Here is a 17,087-nt window from a genome sequence, read left to right on the forward strand (position 1 = left end):
TGTATACAGTGGATATAGATATTGTATATATGGTATATAACTGTGTCTTTGTAAGGAGAGTTCTTGATTGATTGATTGATTGATTGATCGATCGAACAGTGACGCTGGGGAAGACAAACCAGCCAAACAAAAGGCCACTGGGTCACCAAAGACAGCAGAGAGCTCTCCAGGTCAAGAGAGCACTTCAAGGTGAGGGACTGCTTGCTTGATAATAAACTATAATAACAGCAAGTCAAATAGAGATTTTGAGATCACGGATATGTTCAGATGTTCATTAGCTGAATCGCTAAGAGTTGGTTTTCCTGTTACAGTCGTCCACCTAAGAAGAATTTTGTGGAGGTGACAGAGCTCACGGACATCACCTACACGAGTAACCTAGTCAGGTTAAAGCCTGGTCACATCAACGTTGTGCTGATCCTCACTGATGCTTCTAAGCAAGTACTGCTCAGGAAGTTTGCCAAAGAAGTGTATTCGTTCTCAGGGTGAGGCCTGTGTGAGCTTTGAGAAAATGCTAAAACCTGTTTTTGGAGATCAACCTTCTTACAGAGTTTAGGCTGTCATCCGTTCAACTTCCCAACTTAGAAGGCCACTTGATGCTTAGCACACATGCAAAACAATGCCAGCATTCAGCATCTTCCATGAAGCTTTAGACAACTGAACCAAGTCAAAGATACTATGTAGACATATTCCAGATCGGCGATAGCTGCGTTTCCCAAAAACATTGTGAGCCTCAGTAGATCCTAGAGAACACTGGCACCAATGGTTTCTACGATCTACTTGGGCTTCCAGTGCTTTCAGGAAATGCAGCATGGGTTCATTTGAAATCATTTGGATTTCAAAAAAGCACATGGGACCCATTATTCCAAACTTCTAATTGGTCAACGTGCACAATTAAAAGGTATGTTACTTTTGTAAACCCTAAGTCCTTGCAATGCACAATCACCTGTAAACGGTTTATATTTGTTGCTGAATAGACAAACAACATTCTGTACCTTAAAAACCTAAAATAAATTTGAGTAACTTCATATTTTATTTTTAGATACTTATATTTTGCAGGAATCCAGCTAGTCAGTTCTTTTTTGGCACACATCGATATCATCCCTCCTGCACTCAGCAATTCAAAACTGTTCAAAACAGATCTCACAATATTGATTGCAGACCTCAACCATAAACCCTAGTTATGTATTTATGCATTCCAGACAAAATCTACATTTTTTTTTCAATTGAAATTTCCCACTTCCAACATAAAAAGGTTCTAGTCATGCTGCATTCCGACCAACTCAACCCAGAATTCTTCCACTTCCACTTGGAACAACCAATGGAACATTATTTGAAAAGAATGTTAAATGACGCTTCTCACGTTAGGGGTCAGATATCTGAACTTGAGTAGCATTCAAGAGGTCATTTACAAGTTAGAAGTTGCAGAATTCTGATTTCCAGTCATGATGCTTTCCAGACAACTCAAACTGGAATTCTCTCACCTCCACATGGGGGAAAAAACAGTGGAACGTCAATTATATATGAAGTCGAATGTCCATTTGTTCCTGTTTCCAAGTAGCATTACATTACATGGAATTAAACACTGAAAGAAAGTAGATCTCCAGAAGCTGTTTTGAACACCCTTTGCTTTCAACTTATATCTTGCAACAAACAAATCCAAAGGAAACCATCCTTACTTCCTCCCGCAGGTCTCAGACTCTTCACTACTCCTTTTTAAATGTGGACAAGCACAGCCAATGGATGGATTCCCTCATGGAGTCGGCTCCCGACGCCAGGCCGTCAGACTGCTTGGACAAAGAGGAAGAAGAGGAGGATTCCACCTCCAACAAATCAGACAACACTGGCCACGTCCTGGCGCTCAACGGCCACAAGAAGTATTTCTGCCTATTCAGACCCGTCTTCAAAGGGGAGGAAGCCGAATGTAGTAGGTGGTCCGACGAGGATGCGGCGACGGCCGGTCGAAGCAGAGCCTCGAGGTCCCGGTCAAGTTCCCGACAGAAGGCCACCACTCTGGAGATCCACCACAAACTAGACCGACTGGGTCTGTGGATGGAGAGGCTTATGGAGGGAACTCTACCAAGGCACTACGTTCCGGCCTGGCCCGGTCTGGACACCATAACGCCGCAGAAATAAGACTCGCATTTGACCTCAGGCCCATTGCAGGAGGTGTGTTGTAGTGACGTGAAAGGTGTTGAATTCTCAACATCTTTGTGATCCAAATTTACTTTAAAAGATATTAAGTTATTCTGTAAAACGCACTGGTGATGAGTAGAGGGTTTCTTTATTTAGAGCACCATGTGCTCGTCGGCTGCTTTAGGGGCAAAACTCCTTTCCATCTGTAACGTACACTGTCTTTTTGTTAGTATGGTTGTTTCATTACTGTATGGATGCCAATACCCAGATAAAGCCACTCTATAGCTTCCAACAGGGCTAAATGTGTCTTTACACTGCTGGGTATGTGGCGGCTACGGCCCATCCTTATAATTTCATCCAGGGTCCTGTGAATTCAAGAAACGGCCCAGGTTTCAGAAGCAGCTCGTATTAAGATTGCCATTCTGCCTTTTTTTGCAGTCAGAGTCACTATGTGGATAATCGGAATAAGAAAAGTGAGTGTGAGTGTGAGTGTGTGTGTGTGTATGTGTGTGGAAAAGGTTTAGTCAATCTACTCTCCTTATGCAAAATCTCCCAACTACAAATTTATTAAACCGTGCTGCATGAAAAATCATATTTTGACAACTTGAGAAGATATTAGATGTTACTGCCATTTTGTGTATGTGCTGCCTTTCCTTCAAGCCCATAATGTATTTAATGTCATTTGTTTCATGTTTTGCACTTTGATGACTTGCTTAGGATTCGTTCATTCATGAACTCAATATTAAAATAGAGGTTCTTACTGCATCTGAATTATCACTACCACTTGAGGTTAAGAATTTAAAAATGTCTCTAGATCATCAGTTGCCATTTTCTTTTAAGAAGATGATGTTATTTTTATGTTGCACTTTTTGTGGTTGATTTATAGATCATGTGCATTGTTTAAAAATAATAATAAAGTTTGTACTGTAGCAACATGTGTTCACTTATATAATTGTATTGACTGTATTTATTCAAAATATGTTTTTTAGCAATTTACAAATTTTCATACAACATTCCCTAACAGTAACACGCATTATTAAACACCGTTAATCCAACTAAACTGTTTTTCTGTCAACACAGCAGAACTATCAGGTACAACGCGTCCATTGTCTAAAGTGGCGATTTAAAACTCGTTCCGAATATTCACTTTCTTCATTTTTAAATCCTCTGGACCGAAAGACGCAGGCAGCAGCTCCTCCACAGTCATCTCCACGTAGGAACCGTCAGGTTTGGACAAATACACGTCCCAGTTTGCACCGAACTGTTTAGGTGAAAACCAAAATAACATGTTTAATGAAACCTGAGTATGCTGCTTGTTTCATTGATGTGAAATACTGTGGTAAATGAAACTTGCCTCTCTCATGAATTGTCTGCAGCCACCACAGGGGGAAACGAAGTGCTCACACATATCACTAAAAGAGCAGAAGACACTTATTGATGCTGTATTATACCAAGAGAGGCCATTTTCAAATATGGAGTTAGTTAGAAATGTTATTCAACCACTAGAGGGCCTGTTGAATGCAGTAGAAATTTACCTTGCAATAGCAATGGCTTTGAACTCCCTGTAGCCCTCTGAGACGGCTTTTGAGATGGCAGTTCTCTCAGCACAGACGCCCAAGCAGAAGCACGCGTTTTCCACATTACAGCCTTATGTAGAGAAATAATGAAGTTTAAATGAGAGTTTAAATGTCCAAGTATGTTACATCACACTGTGAACGCAAGACAAATAAATATTATGTAAGGTACATCTCGCACTCGTGTTTTGTACCGAGTTTGATTTCTATTGGCTGGTCTGGAAGAGGCCTGTCAGGTCATGGGCCAAGTTTTATTTACTTTTTGTTACGACAAAAACGTCCTCTCTCGTGCCACTGGTGTGTACTGCAGTGACTAACAGTATGGTCACTGTCTGAAGAACACTAAGTGCTGTTTCCCCGCAGTTCAAGGCTGTGTCACTTGAAGAGCAATAAACAACTGCATTGCTTAATCGGATCAAACAGTTATTATCAGTAACGTTAGTTAACCTGAGCATTAGCGTGTTCAGATCAACAGAATTGTGTATTGCTTTTGAATACCATAATACCAGTTTTGTTCAGTGTTTATAGACTACATAATGAGCAATTTATTAATAAGTCAGTTGGTCTTTATTCCATACGCTTTTTTTTTTCTCCTGGCCAAAATATATTGTACATTTATGCTAAATATATGTTGTAAACAGTGAAGCTCAATGAACTTTAGTTTTGAAATTGAAATATATTTACTTTCAACCCTCAAATACTCAAATATATTTCAAAATATACTCAAATGTATTTCAGGGGCATGTGACATATGTGAATGTATTTTCTTGGACTGAATTTGAAATATAGAGGGCAAAATATTTTTAAGTATTAATAAATATATTTTAAATGTTTAAAAAAATAATTTTTTTTTTGTGAGATTTGTGAGAGCCCCGAAGGGAACATACTGATGGAAAAAAGTATATATTTTAGTGCTTTTGCGAGGGAATGCAATACTTTTGCGAGAGAATGCTCCATATTGTCAAAAAAAAAAAAAAGCATCAGAACCCTCGACACAGAAATTACATTATATATAACTTTACTTGTATATTAGCTCCCACTACGAGAAAATAACGCATTAAAATATACAAAACAATTTGTCTAGCAACAAGATGAGCTTTTACTACAGTCGATAGCTGAGGTGCAAGATGGCGCCAGTTGTGTTTGAATGAAAAGAGAGCGAGTCTGCAGTGTGATACGAGAGACATATAGCACCGGATTCAGTTACCCGTCCCGGATGAGCTGACTGACAGCATTGCCAGTGAAGATCAGGAAATGCTTGACCACTGATTGTCACGATTGACCAATCAGATTCAAGAGCCGCATAATAAGGACTCATAAAGCATGTGTTAAGTCTCATTCACGTGTCAGAAGTGTTACCTGCCCATTAGTCTTCCTTCTGTTGGCATGTAATGGTTTAACAAGCTTTTATGTGATTTTGCCGACATGTTTGCTCTCAGAGTGGCAACAAACTGAGCACACATTAGAGTTCAGCCTTCATACATTATTCACACAGTATTCACAAACACTTGTTACAGCAGTTGATGTTTCTTACGCAGCCAGCACTGGGAACTGACTGCTGAAACTCTCTGATATTGGTACAACTTGCGGTACATTTCAAGCAGTCCCTCACCTGTGAAAACCGTCCCGTCGTGTGTCAGGAGTGCCGCCCCGACTCTGAACTTGCTGTAGGGGCAGTAGGCAAATTTCCTGGCCTCTAGGGATTTCCAGATCAACTCTTTTATTCCAGACAAGTGCTCATTCAACCCATTAATAAGCTCACGTCTCATCTTTTGATCTCCCATGGTGCTGTGCTGTGTATGTATTGTGTTTCTGCGGCTCAACAGACTTGCCAGTGACTCTGTTTTTCCAGATCCGGCATCCAATCTCTTTTCCCAGATCTCCCACCTCCCTGACGCTTGTGTGTGATGCTGTCATTCTGCAAAGTTATGTAATTTCCAGTCAGAGGCAAATTAGCAACCTTTCCCTTAGCCACACCGAGAGACAGTGAGGACGAGGTATAAAGGTCACTGCACTATAATACAGTGATATTCCCAATGGAATAATGATGAAAAAGCATTTCCTTTTCACATCAGACAGCTGGAGATAAATAGGCCAACAGCAATAGTAAACTGGGAAGATATTTGATTTATTATTTTATAATCTTCTGCCTTGGAAGAAAATAAAAATAAAAAGAATTTAAATCAAGATGACCATTTAAGTTTGTTGGAATTTGATTTTACGCCAATACAAACATCAATTTAACCGCAAATTCTAGTACAAATATCGTAACATTCTTGAATCAAGATACATTTACTTAAGAAGCAAAATGACTTAAGATATTAAGTTGTTTTCTAAAAAAAAATGTATCAAAATTAGTTTTTGCTTAAAGAAATGTATCTGCCAATGGGGCAAGAAAAATCATCTTAACTCAAAGGGAAAACAAGTTTATTTTTCTTGCCCCAATGGCAGATATTTTTTTAATTTTGCTTAAATGTATCTTGATTCAAGAACGTTTAGATATTTGTACTGGAAAACGAGACAAAAATATTAAGAAAATAATTTTTTGCAGTGTGATATTCAAAACCTGCTCTGCTCTTTTCTTTCATGCATCAATTGAACATCCTTGTTTGAGAACGTAACAGAATAAAACAAGTTTCAATGCTGGTATTTATCTTATCTAACAGACACTGACCGCTGTACTCAGTATACTGGGTCTTTTTGACCGTCTGGTGTCATTTCTATGGTGTGGCAGTTCAATAACCTTTGCAAAAAGAATATTCTAGTTGGTGTTGTCATTTTCGATTATCCAGTTGATCCAAGAGACGTAGTTGCGAACTTTGGTGTAGACTCCTGGGAAATACTTGTTGGCACAACTGATGCCCCAGGACACGATCCCCTCAAAATAACCATTACAGATGAGAGGCCCACCAGAGTCGCCCTGCAGCCAAACAAAGCACAGTGTCACCTCAGGATCACACAGTGCTAAGTGTTATATGATGCTGTTTGTTTTATCGGAAATATATTTTGAATGCATATCGTCTCTCTTTGTGTTTTGTGTTTCAGAACAAAAGCCCTGCTGCTCGGATTCACCTGGCAGGAGTCTTTGCCGCCCAGCGGGGAGCCGGCGCACACCATGCTGTCTGTGATTCTGTAGTAGTAGTAGTATTGACACTGAGGGATGATCTGGATGTCCACAGCACGCAGGACAGGGGACAGGTAATAACTGTAGACCTGAGTGACGCCCCAGCCGCTCACCGTGCAAAACGTGCCCCCTTGTAAGGGAGCGAGTGAGGTTGGCAGCAGAGCTGGCTGAATGTTGGCATTGAACTCTGCAGGCTTTTCCAGCTAATGCACAGATCCAACAATGAATGAAAACGGAAAATGTTATAAATTGCATTTGCAACTGTTGATAATATTATAAATTATTGATAATGAAACATTGATAATAATCAGAAATTATTCTTTAGCAGCAAATCAGCATATTAGATTGATTTCTAAAGCATCATGTGACTCTTCAGCTTTACCATTACAGGAGTAAATTACATTTTAAAGAATATTACAGTAGAATAAATTAAAACATAAAAAATATTGTGACATATTATTAAAAAACTGTAAAGAATTGTAATAGTAATACACCAGAACTTTGGACACATTGAACACCTGCTCAACACCCTCTTTACTGGAGAGGTTGTGTTCACTCAAAACCACTTTGATTAAATAGCTCCTGTGAACAGAGTAGACAGCAGAACCCAACAATACCGCATCAGTACAGTCAGTGTAAGGATTTGGCCTACCTCAAATATTGTAGCATGCTTAGTGTGTTCAGTTCCTTGTCAATAAAGTTGAATTCTGACTGAAATACTCACGGTCTCCAGCAGTGGGCAGCAGTAACCACCCACTGTCGGTGTATGAGCGTTCCTCCGCAGTAATGGTAGTTGTTGTACTGGATAGAGGCCTGGTACTTTATGGAATAGGGCTCAACCTCCTGTCCTCCGATGATTCTCTGCTGCAGCGAGCCTGTAAATGAAGAGAATAATGATAAAGCGAGGCCTCGTATGTGCTAGATAAACATAAAACGTCAGCCGCTTGTGCCCACCAAAGGCTTTCAGTCATGTATACGCAGAGAGCAACTTACTGTTACATATGCATTATATTTAGATGAGACCGGTGTGAGTTACTCTGGTAATGCTGTGCTTTACCGTGAAGCATAGAGATGATGAGGAGCAAGGCGTATTCAAGGCATTTCTTCATGTTGGAGGGGTCTAAAACACGGAGGACATTTAGAGGTCAGAGGAAAAACAAATACAAACAGCTGTGGTAAAAGAAAAACCATCACATTTTACATAATACACGGTCAAACTAAATTAATGTCACGGCGAGTTTCCAACAACAGGTTACTCTGCTGGAATAAAAGTTAAAAGCTAAAACCAAAAAGGTTTCGTTTAGATGGTTTAAACTGTGATTTAGCTACTTTAGTTGTGTTTTAATAATTAATAAATGTAATAAAACTCTCTTTCAAAGAAAAACAAATTCAAAGAATAGGCGTTGTCATCAATCACTGTCATTTCAAATTGTCTAAAATTGTTAATATGGCATTATGTGTATGGCATACACTACTTTTATTCAGCAAGGAAGTATTAAATTGATCAGAAGAGGCAGTAAAGTTTTTTTTACATTGTAACTATATATACAAAATATATACTGTATGTGTATATATACTGTATAAATGTGTGTATTTATATATACATAATATGCACAAAACATATTTTATGCAAACAAACACTTTTATTTTGGATTCGATTAATCGCGATTAATCGTTTGACAGCACTAATATATATACATATATAATATATATATATACACACACACACTGTATATATATATATATACACACACAAAATAAAGAAACATTTATTATGTCTTATTAGTATTATCATAAAATAATTATAAAAATACCTAAAATAATTATTACAATAGTTAAAATAATACTGAATAGAAACAAATCCGCCCATTTACACACCAAGATGAACTGGTGAAGAAGACCAGAACTCAAATAATTTTAAAAGACATCACCTTGAGGCGAGCATTAAGGAAGCCAAATATCCTCACTCTTCAGTGACTAATATATATGTTTTTTTTGTTTTTTGTTTTTTTCTCAAATAAATGCTTTTCTCTTAAATATTTGATTAATCAAAGAATCCTGAGAAATAATGTTAAAAAAGGTAAGGTTTCCACAAAAATATGAAGCAGTGCAACTGTTTTTAACATTGATAATAATCATAAATTTTTCTCGAGCAGCAAATCAGCATATAAGAATGATTTCTGAAGACTGAAAATTCAGCTTCACCATCACAGGAATACATTACATTTTAAAATATATTAAAATAGAAAAGTTATTTTAAATAATGTTTATAATAATGTTTCACAATATTACTGTTTTTACTGTATTTTTGATCAAATAAATACAGCCTTGGAAAGCATAAGAGACTTCTTATGCATAAAAGACATTTTTAATATAATATAATATGACGTTTTATATATATACGTAATATGTGTGACGTTTTCAACCCAAAACATAAATGGACAGTATAAAAACTCACCCTGAGCATCGAAAACTCAATCCTGAGCAGCTAAATCCCACTAAATTCCTCCCGCACTACCTAAGCTGTGAATATTGTCTTTGCTTTTATAGTGTAACTACATCTGTCCCTTAGGTTTAATGGTCTTGTTTGTACACTAACTATTCGTAGGAACAAAAACAATAACACGCCAAGACTTAGGCTGACCCAAAAGCTCTCCGTATCTGAGATCGCCTCCTCTTGTTTGATGCTATCATGTCTAAGACCTTGCCTTTGATTCATACAGTGTGCTGCTCTCTAAGGAGAAATCAAATACCTATAGACTCTCTCATCTGACAAAATGGTTTGTCAGAGAATAAGATATCGGGTGACGGTGAAATTGGGTGGAAAGGGCAATAGGGTGGTGGTAACCAAAGCAGCTGCGAACAAGATCCCTTGACTGTATAAATGCACGTCTTTATCCTCAGGGGAGAGCTCCACCTAGAAGGATGAGTTAGCCATTTATCTGAAGTCCCACCTTGGATGTAATGAATCTGTATTCTCATAGTGCCTCATGAGATTTGTTTAGAAAAATAATGCCAATTTCTCTCCTCTCATTGTTTGAAAATCAAATGAGACGCCAAATATGAAATTCTTATTATTGGTTCTGCATTGCCTTTATTGTATGTAACTCATAATCTGTTCAGGGAGCCTAGCCAGAGCATGTTATTGTGGTTCGCTTTCCCTTGACGTAGGCAGTTATAGAAACATGGTGTGTATTTCTGAAACAAAATGCTCTTGTCAAATGTGTGGTACTGCATCCTAAATAAAATCGAATTGAGAAAATGTTTGCAAGTCACTAACAGAGGAGATGATGCTTTACATTTAAGGTACAGTTTGCAGACAAAAAAAGGTCTATTGTCTCGCAAAGTCACTTTCAACCCAAGCAGCTTTCTGTTGGTCAGAACGGTGAAAATGTGTGACCAACTTGAACCCGATGCGAAATCTGCTTAGAGAAATATTTTGCCCTCATGCAAAGTTCAAAGATCATATGTGACCCACAAAACCAGTCTTAAGTCGCTGGGGTATATTTGTAGCAATAGCCAAAAATACATTGTATGGGTCAAAATTATTGATTTTTCTTTTATGCCAAAAATCATTAGGACGTTAAGTAAAGATCATGTTAATCATTGTAAATTTCCTACTGTAAATATATCAAAACTTAATTTTTGATTAGTAATATGCATTGCTGAGAACTTCATTTGAACAACTTTAAAGGCGATTTTCTCAATATTTAGATTTTTTTGCACCCTCAGATTCCAGATTTTCAAATAGTTGTATCTCGGCCAAATATGGTCCTATCCTAACAAACCATACATCAAAGGAAAGCTTATTCATTCAGCTTTCATATGATGTATAAATCTCAATTTCGAAAAATTGCACCTTATGACTGGTTTTGTGGTCCAGGGTCACATATGGATTCCTATTAAAATGACTGGAAAATTACAGAACAACGGTAAATGTAACCACACCTGTAGACTGGAACAGAAGTCATGAATGAATTAATTTTGATGAATTTTCACATCAGGATAAAACTTAACCAGCTAAAGCAACCAGACAAATACAGGGGTTGGACAAAATAATGTGAAGACCTGCTATTATAGCGGTTAAGGTTGTATATCAGTGTAGTATAAGTTGAGGTTAGCACAAGCCGCGTGTGAAATGGATGACTTGTCAGACTGCCAAAAAAAGACAAATCATGGAAGCCCATTTAGCATCTGGTACTTTAACAGTTCCATTGTTTGGTATTTTAAGAACAACAGTCTTTACGATTATGGCTGTGTACGCAAAGCAAGGCAAGACTTCATCAGAGAAGCGGAAATGTGATTGAAAACTGAAAGTGAATGATAGGGATAATCGAACACTAAGAAGGATTGTGTCCAAACAACACAGCAAAGTGACAGCAAACCTCAATATTCACTCTGAAGACCATCTTTCCACAAAAATAAATGACCACAGAGAACTTCACAAAGCCAGCATCCGTGAAAGAACTGCAATTGCTCAAACCTTAACCACAGACTCCAATGCTAAAATGCTGAAATTATGGTCGTAAAACCTGGACAGTTGAAACAATTCAAAATCTGCCCTGGCCAGATCAATCCCTTGACTTGAATATTGTCAATCCACTCTGGGCAGATTTGGAGAGAAGGGTAAAAAGCAGATTACCTCCTTCAGCATCCCTGAAGTAACTGGCAGATGTTCTGATGTTCTGACATTCAACTGGAGACTCTTCAAAAGTATGACTCTCTATCAAAGGCCTCCCGGTTGGAAGCTGTATTAAAGGGAAATGGTGGTAAAACACCTTAATAAAGAAATATTGCCTATTTCCCAAGTGTTCACATAATTTTGTCCAGCCCCTATAGATGCTAGGCATTGCTAAGCAGGTGTAATTGTTAGCCAAGGTAGTAATGGACATGCTACGTGCTTAGCATAGCACTCGTTAAGCAACTTGTTAAGAAAAGCTCTTTTGATTTGCTAGAGCAAAATATCACCATAACGTGTTTCTGATCAGGCCTTGAGGAAAGGGGAGGGAATTCTGTACAGTATGTATATCCCAACAAAAGCTATGAATGCTAACAAACAGCACTGCATGGGTGCCGTTTCTTGGTGTTTGTTGAGGCACTATGAATCCTCCTAAAATCAAATGAGACAAAACTGAAAGTTTAGTTTTCAGAATTTCAGTTTTTTTATCTTGATTCTTAAGGGACGTTCACACCAAGGAGAGTAACTTTAATAATCATTAAAACTATAAAGTTTTAATAATCATTCTAATTCTATGAAAACAGGGAAGTGCACAACACAACTATAATGAGAACGACTCATAGCAGTGGTATCCTTGGAATCACTCATGGTACTATTTTGATGACTGTTGAAACATTGATAACCAATCAGAATCCACCCAACTTTAAAGAGCGCAAAGATTTAAAGTGGCAAACGACAATAAAAAGTGTGTTATCGTCTGCTGTTGTGAACAATGCTAATATCATTATCGCTATAGTTATAATTATTCTTGGTGTGAACATACCTTTTGAAGATTCTTATTTGAGGCCTTTAGGATTGGTTCCATATTATAACTAGCATTATATTAGCAACACATTAGCATTTTTAACAAGGGACTTGTTTAATTATCACATACAGAGTTGGGGAGTCTTACCAGACATGTTTGAACTTGTCTTAATACATGTCCATTACTTTGAAGTGATCCAGTGAGAACACATTATGTGTTATGAGAAGGTCAGAGAGGGCAACGCCGCTGAAAGCCCAACTTCTTCAGTTGAATCAAACACTGTTTGATTCATAGCACCCCATGAATACTGAAATCAGAACTATGGAAACCTGAGGAACAGTGTTGATGTGATTTCCTCACCCTATGTGGAGGGGTTTGCCAGATATAGTCTAGCCGAGAGTCAGTACCGCTTTACACGCTCACATTAACCATGGTCATGCTGCTCTTTCTGGTGCTGTTGAAACTCATCCCAGCCAACTGTAAGTATACTGAATAATATCAGGAGCTTAACTACTTTTTTTCGCCTACAGCAAGGCAGTATAATGACTCTTACAATACTTAAGGTTTACCTTTACTCAATATTTGGTTCGATGACATGATGCTCATTTTGATATGATGAGATTTTCTGAATTAAATTTACAAATTTTTAGATTTTAAATTTAAATACATGGGACATGAAGTAAAAAAAAAATGTCTGAATGATACAACTGTCTTAATATAATAATGAAAAACTGCCTCATCAAATTGTGATTTTTTTTTCTTTTTGAAAATTAAACATTATTAAGTATATACTTTTATTTCAAAGGTTTGTCAAATATAAATAAGTAGTTAATAAGCAAGAATCATTGATTGATTGATTGATTAATTTAGCCAGCCTATGAAATAATAATAAAATATATATTATAGAGAGGACCCCCCAAACGCTCATGACTGTGGCTGTCAGCAAGTCTCTCAAAATATCAGATAATTTGACCCCAAAATATGTAAATGTCTAATATCTGAAATTCTAAGATACATATTTAAATCCAAAATATATTTATGTTTTTGGAAATGTGATATGCACACTCACATGTATTTAAGAAATATGTTCATAGTTTTTACTTCTTAGTTACACCGCATGACATCATTAGTGTCATTACATTTAAAGGGGTCATATGATGCTGCTAAAAAGAACATGATTTTGTGTATTTGGTGTAATGCAATGTGTTTATGCGGTTTAAGGTTCAAAAAACACATTATTGTTTCTCCTCTATGCCCCGCCTTTCTGAAACACGTCGATTTTTACAAAGCTCATCGGTCTGAATTCTTTATGCACCAAGAGCTTGTAACACTCCAAAGAGTAAGGAAAAATTGAAATCGCATCATATGACCCCTATAAACTGTTTTGAAAATTATATAAAAGTTTTTCATACCATATGAAACCAACATGAATCCAAACTGGGCACAACTAGATTGTTAAAATATTTTTCTTCCTTTATGAACACCATGAACATTCCTATTTGTCAGTGACCAATTTGCATATGCAATTACGCACCTAATCTATTACTGTTTGAATTAAACAATCAAATATCATAAACCACTGTTGCATACTCTCATTATCAGACTACTTTGTAACCCATAAGAAGGCTTTATAGAAAATCAGGTCATATATCCTGCCTTGGAATGAAAAGTAACCATTATTTAACAGGGATACACAGGGTGTCAAGCTTGATTTTGTCAGCTGTCAATTCGAATTCAATGTAAATGAGATTAGAGTATAATCTTCATTGTCCTTTCACTGTCACCTTGAGTTCTGAGCTGTTTTAAATGTTTGTTATAATGTTTTCCAGGTCTGGACTTTGTTCAGGGGCGCATTGTTGGCGGATATACCCCCTCGCCAAATTCAATCAAATACATCGTGTCGTTACAGAGCTCGAAGGGCCAGCACTTCTGTGGCGGATCTCTGGTCCACAAATACTGGGTGCTTACAGCCGCCCATTGCAATATTGGGTGTGTGATTTTTCACCTTTTCTTTAAATAAATTCTCTACCTAACAGGCTGTTTATGAGACTTACATGATACACAGTATGGCAGGAAGCTTGATGGCCAAGTTCGTGGGTGAGTCGAACGCCAGAGTAAAGCAGACAGGCAGTCAGGACGCGCGCTAACCTTGACCCGTCATCACCGTGTGGGACTTAATGAATGCTGGCTTATCTGCTGCTTGGCACAGCTGAGGCTGCTAACAGCGAGAAATACTGTCATTCAATTCATGTCCTCTACAAAGAGTCACTGTGTATAACAAGTGATGTCAAGAAATCAGATATCAAGCTTATAACTAGGATCTGGACAACTCTTTATTTATTCGCATTGTATTGGAGTGCTTCAGTATGGTGGTGCTAGAAAATCATTTCATGTTTTCATGAGAGTCTTGACTGTATTTTTACTTGTCTTTAAGGATGGATCAGATGATGGTGGTGGCTGGAGACTATACTTTAGGTGCTTATGAGGGGACAGAGCAGTACTCCAAGCCTCTGTCGCTTGTCCCGCACCCTCAGTACAACAGGAGCACCAATAATGCAGATATCATGCTCATAAAGGTACGGCACTCTGGTTCTTTGCCTCTTATAGTTATACACTCACTCAAGAGTCACTCACTCACTCACTTACGAGTGATATATTTAATACTGAATATATCACTTTCAAGTAAGTGAGTGTATAACTATAAGAAAGTCTTGTCTTGTTGTTGTTTTTGCTTTCTATTGTAATGTACAGCACTTTGGAGCTACGGTGTAGCCTGTAATTGTGCTATATAAATAAACGAAAGTATTGGATGCTTGAATCTGGTCAATTATGGTATTCATTGCTTCAATTATGACAATCTAACCTAATCCAACCATAAAGAAACAACATCGAAAAAAATTAATAAATGCATTAAAATATTTTCAAAACATTAAGTTCTGTTCGTCTAGTAGGAAATTATTTTACCGACTGGCTATACATTATCCCTTACATAATTAAACTTTTCTGAACCTGTTGGTCAACCAATCAGAGTCTAGTATTCAAATTATATAACATTTAGTTCCAGTCCTTGAATTTGATTGGCTAAGCTGTGTTCCAGAAGTGCTCATATGAGTCCAACAATGCTGGAACTTGACATCATTTGGTCAGGCTGCATCTGCAAATGCATACTCTCTAAACAGGTACTTCTTTTGAATGAGTAATTACTTCATGATCGTTAAAAAATACAATAATAAATTTGAATGCAGCCTAAGTTTTGAATCTTTTAATCATTCATTCAACTGATTTGTTCAAAATCACTGATTCATTCAGTAATAAAACAAGTGACTGGCTGTGTCTGAATATGCCTACTTCTCTACTATAAAGTTGTCTTTTCAGTATGTGAAAGGAGTAGTATGTCTGAATTCATAGTATTCATAAAACAGTATGCAAAAACTACCCAGAAGACCTAATACTTTTGCAGAGGTTATGAAGTTTGCATTCAGTGGACGCTTTAATATCCGTGAGGCCATGGGTGAGGATTTGTGAATGGCAGTGAAGCACTGCAACTGACACTGTAGATCATATGACACTGACAACATGACAAATGTAGTAAATCCGGATTTCATTCACACACATTTATATTATATAGAACATACTTTTTTAATGGTCATGAAGTACTTGTTCAAAAGAAGTACCTACTCACATATACGATATCCTTAAAAAATGAGTCATTGAATCATTCATTCAACAGATTTGTTCAAAACACTGATTCATAAAGGAACAAAGTGCTGCTATTGTTTGCTGCTCAGAAACACGATGGATTCTGGTTTTAACATAAGTTTCTCTGACAGAGCAAAAATACATGAACAACTGGAAATATTACACTGAAATAATTTGGCGTAAAAAAAAATTTCACTCAGAAATTGCGGTCACACTTTAGTTTGGGGACCAATTCTTATTATTTACCAACTATTAAAGGGATAGTTCACCCAAAAATTAAAATTCATTTCACCCTCATGTTGTTCCAAACCCGAAAACCTTCGTTCATCTTCGGAACACAAATGAAGATATTTTAGATGAAATCCGAGAGCTTACTGTGACCCTCCATAGAAAGCAACACAACTGAAACGTTTTATGGCCCTGAAAGGTAGTAAGGACATCGTTAAAATAGTCCATGTGACATCAGTGGGTCAACCTTAATTTTATGAGGCTACACTGTAAAATCCGATAGTTTACCTTACTTAGATTTAATTAGTAATCTTTACTTAGTTGTTATACTTACTAGGTTTTATTAAGTTACAGCTACTTTCAAGGGAAATAAAACAATTTACTTACTGTTTTGAGTGACACTTACTTCAAATATTCAAGTAGCCACAAAGGAACCAATGACATTAATAAACCAGTGAGAGGCAGCAGTGCACTAATATGTTGCTAATGTGCAACATAACAACAGAAGAAGAAGAAAAGAAAAAGAGTCTTAATAGATTTTTCACTCATTTCCTCCATGTCTGCAGTTATCTTTCACTAGTTGCATTCACTCGTTTCCCAAAGTCATCTTGAATGTTGAATTCTCAATACAACTGAAATATCTGAGAGAACATCACATAAGCTAACTTCATAAATTGATGTTGATTTTCCTAAAATAAAACATTTTTCTTGGAACTTACCATTATAGTGATTAGTGCTCTCTTTGGTTGGGCACTTGTACAACTATTTTTCCATCTAAAAAATATATCTAAATTACGACCTATGCTCTCAATGTCAAATGCAGAAATGTTAATTCATGCGTTCATG

General features: G+C 37.1%; 3 protein-coding genes and 1 pseudogene across 8 annotated transcripts in view; 2 read left to right on the top strand and 2 right to left on the bottom strand.

Moving 5' to 3' along the window:
* The window catches only part of LOC107680433 (dnaJ homolog subfamily C member 16-like), a 19,167-nt gene extending 16,691 nt beyond the window's left edge, over nt 1-2,476 (top strand). For all 6 annotated transcript variants that reach the window (XM_016476318.1, XM_016476317.1, XM_016476319.1 and 3 more), the window contains 3 exons: nt 100-189; nt 312-482; nt 1,689-2,476. In XM_016476318.1, the coding sequence (XP_016331804.1) occupies nt 100-189; nt 312-482; nt 1,689-2,133 (706 nt within the window). In that variant the 3' untranslated portion in view covers nt 2,134-2,476. The remainder of the gene's footprint in view (nt 1-99; nt 190-311; nt 483-1,688) is intronic.
* A 92-nt stretch (nt 2,477-2,568) lies between these two features.
* On the bottom strand, nt 2,569-5,715 carry cdab (cytidine deaminase b). The gene is made up of 4 exons (XM_016476324.1): nt 5,320-5,715; nt 3,669-3,780; nt 3,488-3,545; nt 2,569-3,394 (listed from the first exon to the last, which is right to left on the bottom strand). Exons 1-4 carry the CDS (start codon nt 5,489-5,491, stop codon nt 3,257-3,259), a joined length of 480 nt encoding a protein of 159 aa, XP_016331810.1. The 5' UTR covers nt 5,492-5,715; the 3' UTR covers nt 2,569-3,256.
* A 507-nt stretch (nt 5,716-6,222) lies between these two features.
* LOC107680436 (trypsin-3-like) lies at nt 6,223-9,359 on the bottom strand (annotated as a pseudogene).
* Nucleotides 9,360-12,744: 3,385 nt separating this feature from the next.
* The window catches only part of LOC107680412 (trypsin-like), a 6,301-nt gene continuing 1,958 nt past the window's right edge, over nt 12,745-17,087 (top strand). Inside the window, exons 1-3 of the mRNA XM_016476301.1 lie at nt 12,745-12,793; nt 14,144-14,303; nt 14,749-14,890. Coding sequence (XP_016331787.1) covers nt 12,745-12,793; nt 14,144-14,303; nt 14,749-14,890 — 351 coding nt within the window. The remainder of the gene's footprint in view (nt 12,794-14,143; nt 14,304-14,748; nt 14,891-17,087) is intronic.

This window comes from Sinocyclocheilus anshuiensis, unplaced genomic scaffold (genome assembly GCF_001515605.1).
Source record: "Sinocyclocheilus anshuiensis isolate Anshui unplaced genomic scaffold, SAMN03320099.WGS_v1.1 scaffold792, whole genome shotgun sequence".
Classification (NCBI taxonomy): Eukaryota; Metazoa; Chordata; class Actinopteri; order Cypriniformes; family Cyprinidae; genus Sinocyclocheilus; species Sinocyclocheilus anshuiensis.

Coding starts and splice junctions, on each gene's coding strand:
- cdab (XM_016476324.1), bottom strand. CDS start 5,491: ATGGGAGATCAAAAGATGAGACGTGAGCTTATTAATGGGTTGAATGAG. Junction 3,781..5,319: donor CGACGGGACGGTTTTCACAG/GTGAGGGACTGC, acceptor TCTCTACATAAG/GCTGTAATGTGGAAAACGCG. Junction 3,546..3,668: donor AAAGCCATTGCTATTGCAAG/GTAAATTTCTAC, acceptor CTGCTCTTTTAG/TGATATGTGTGAGCACTTCG.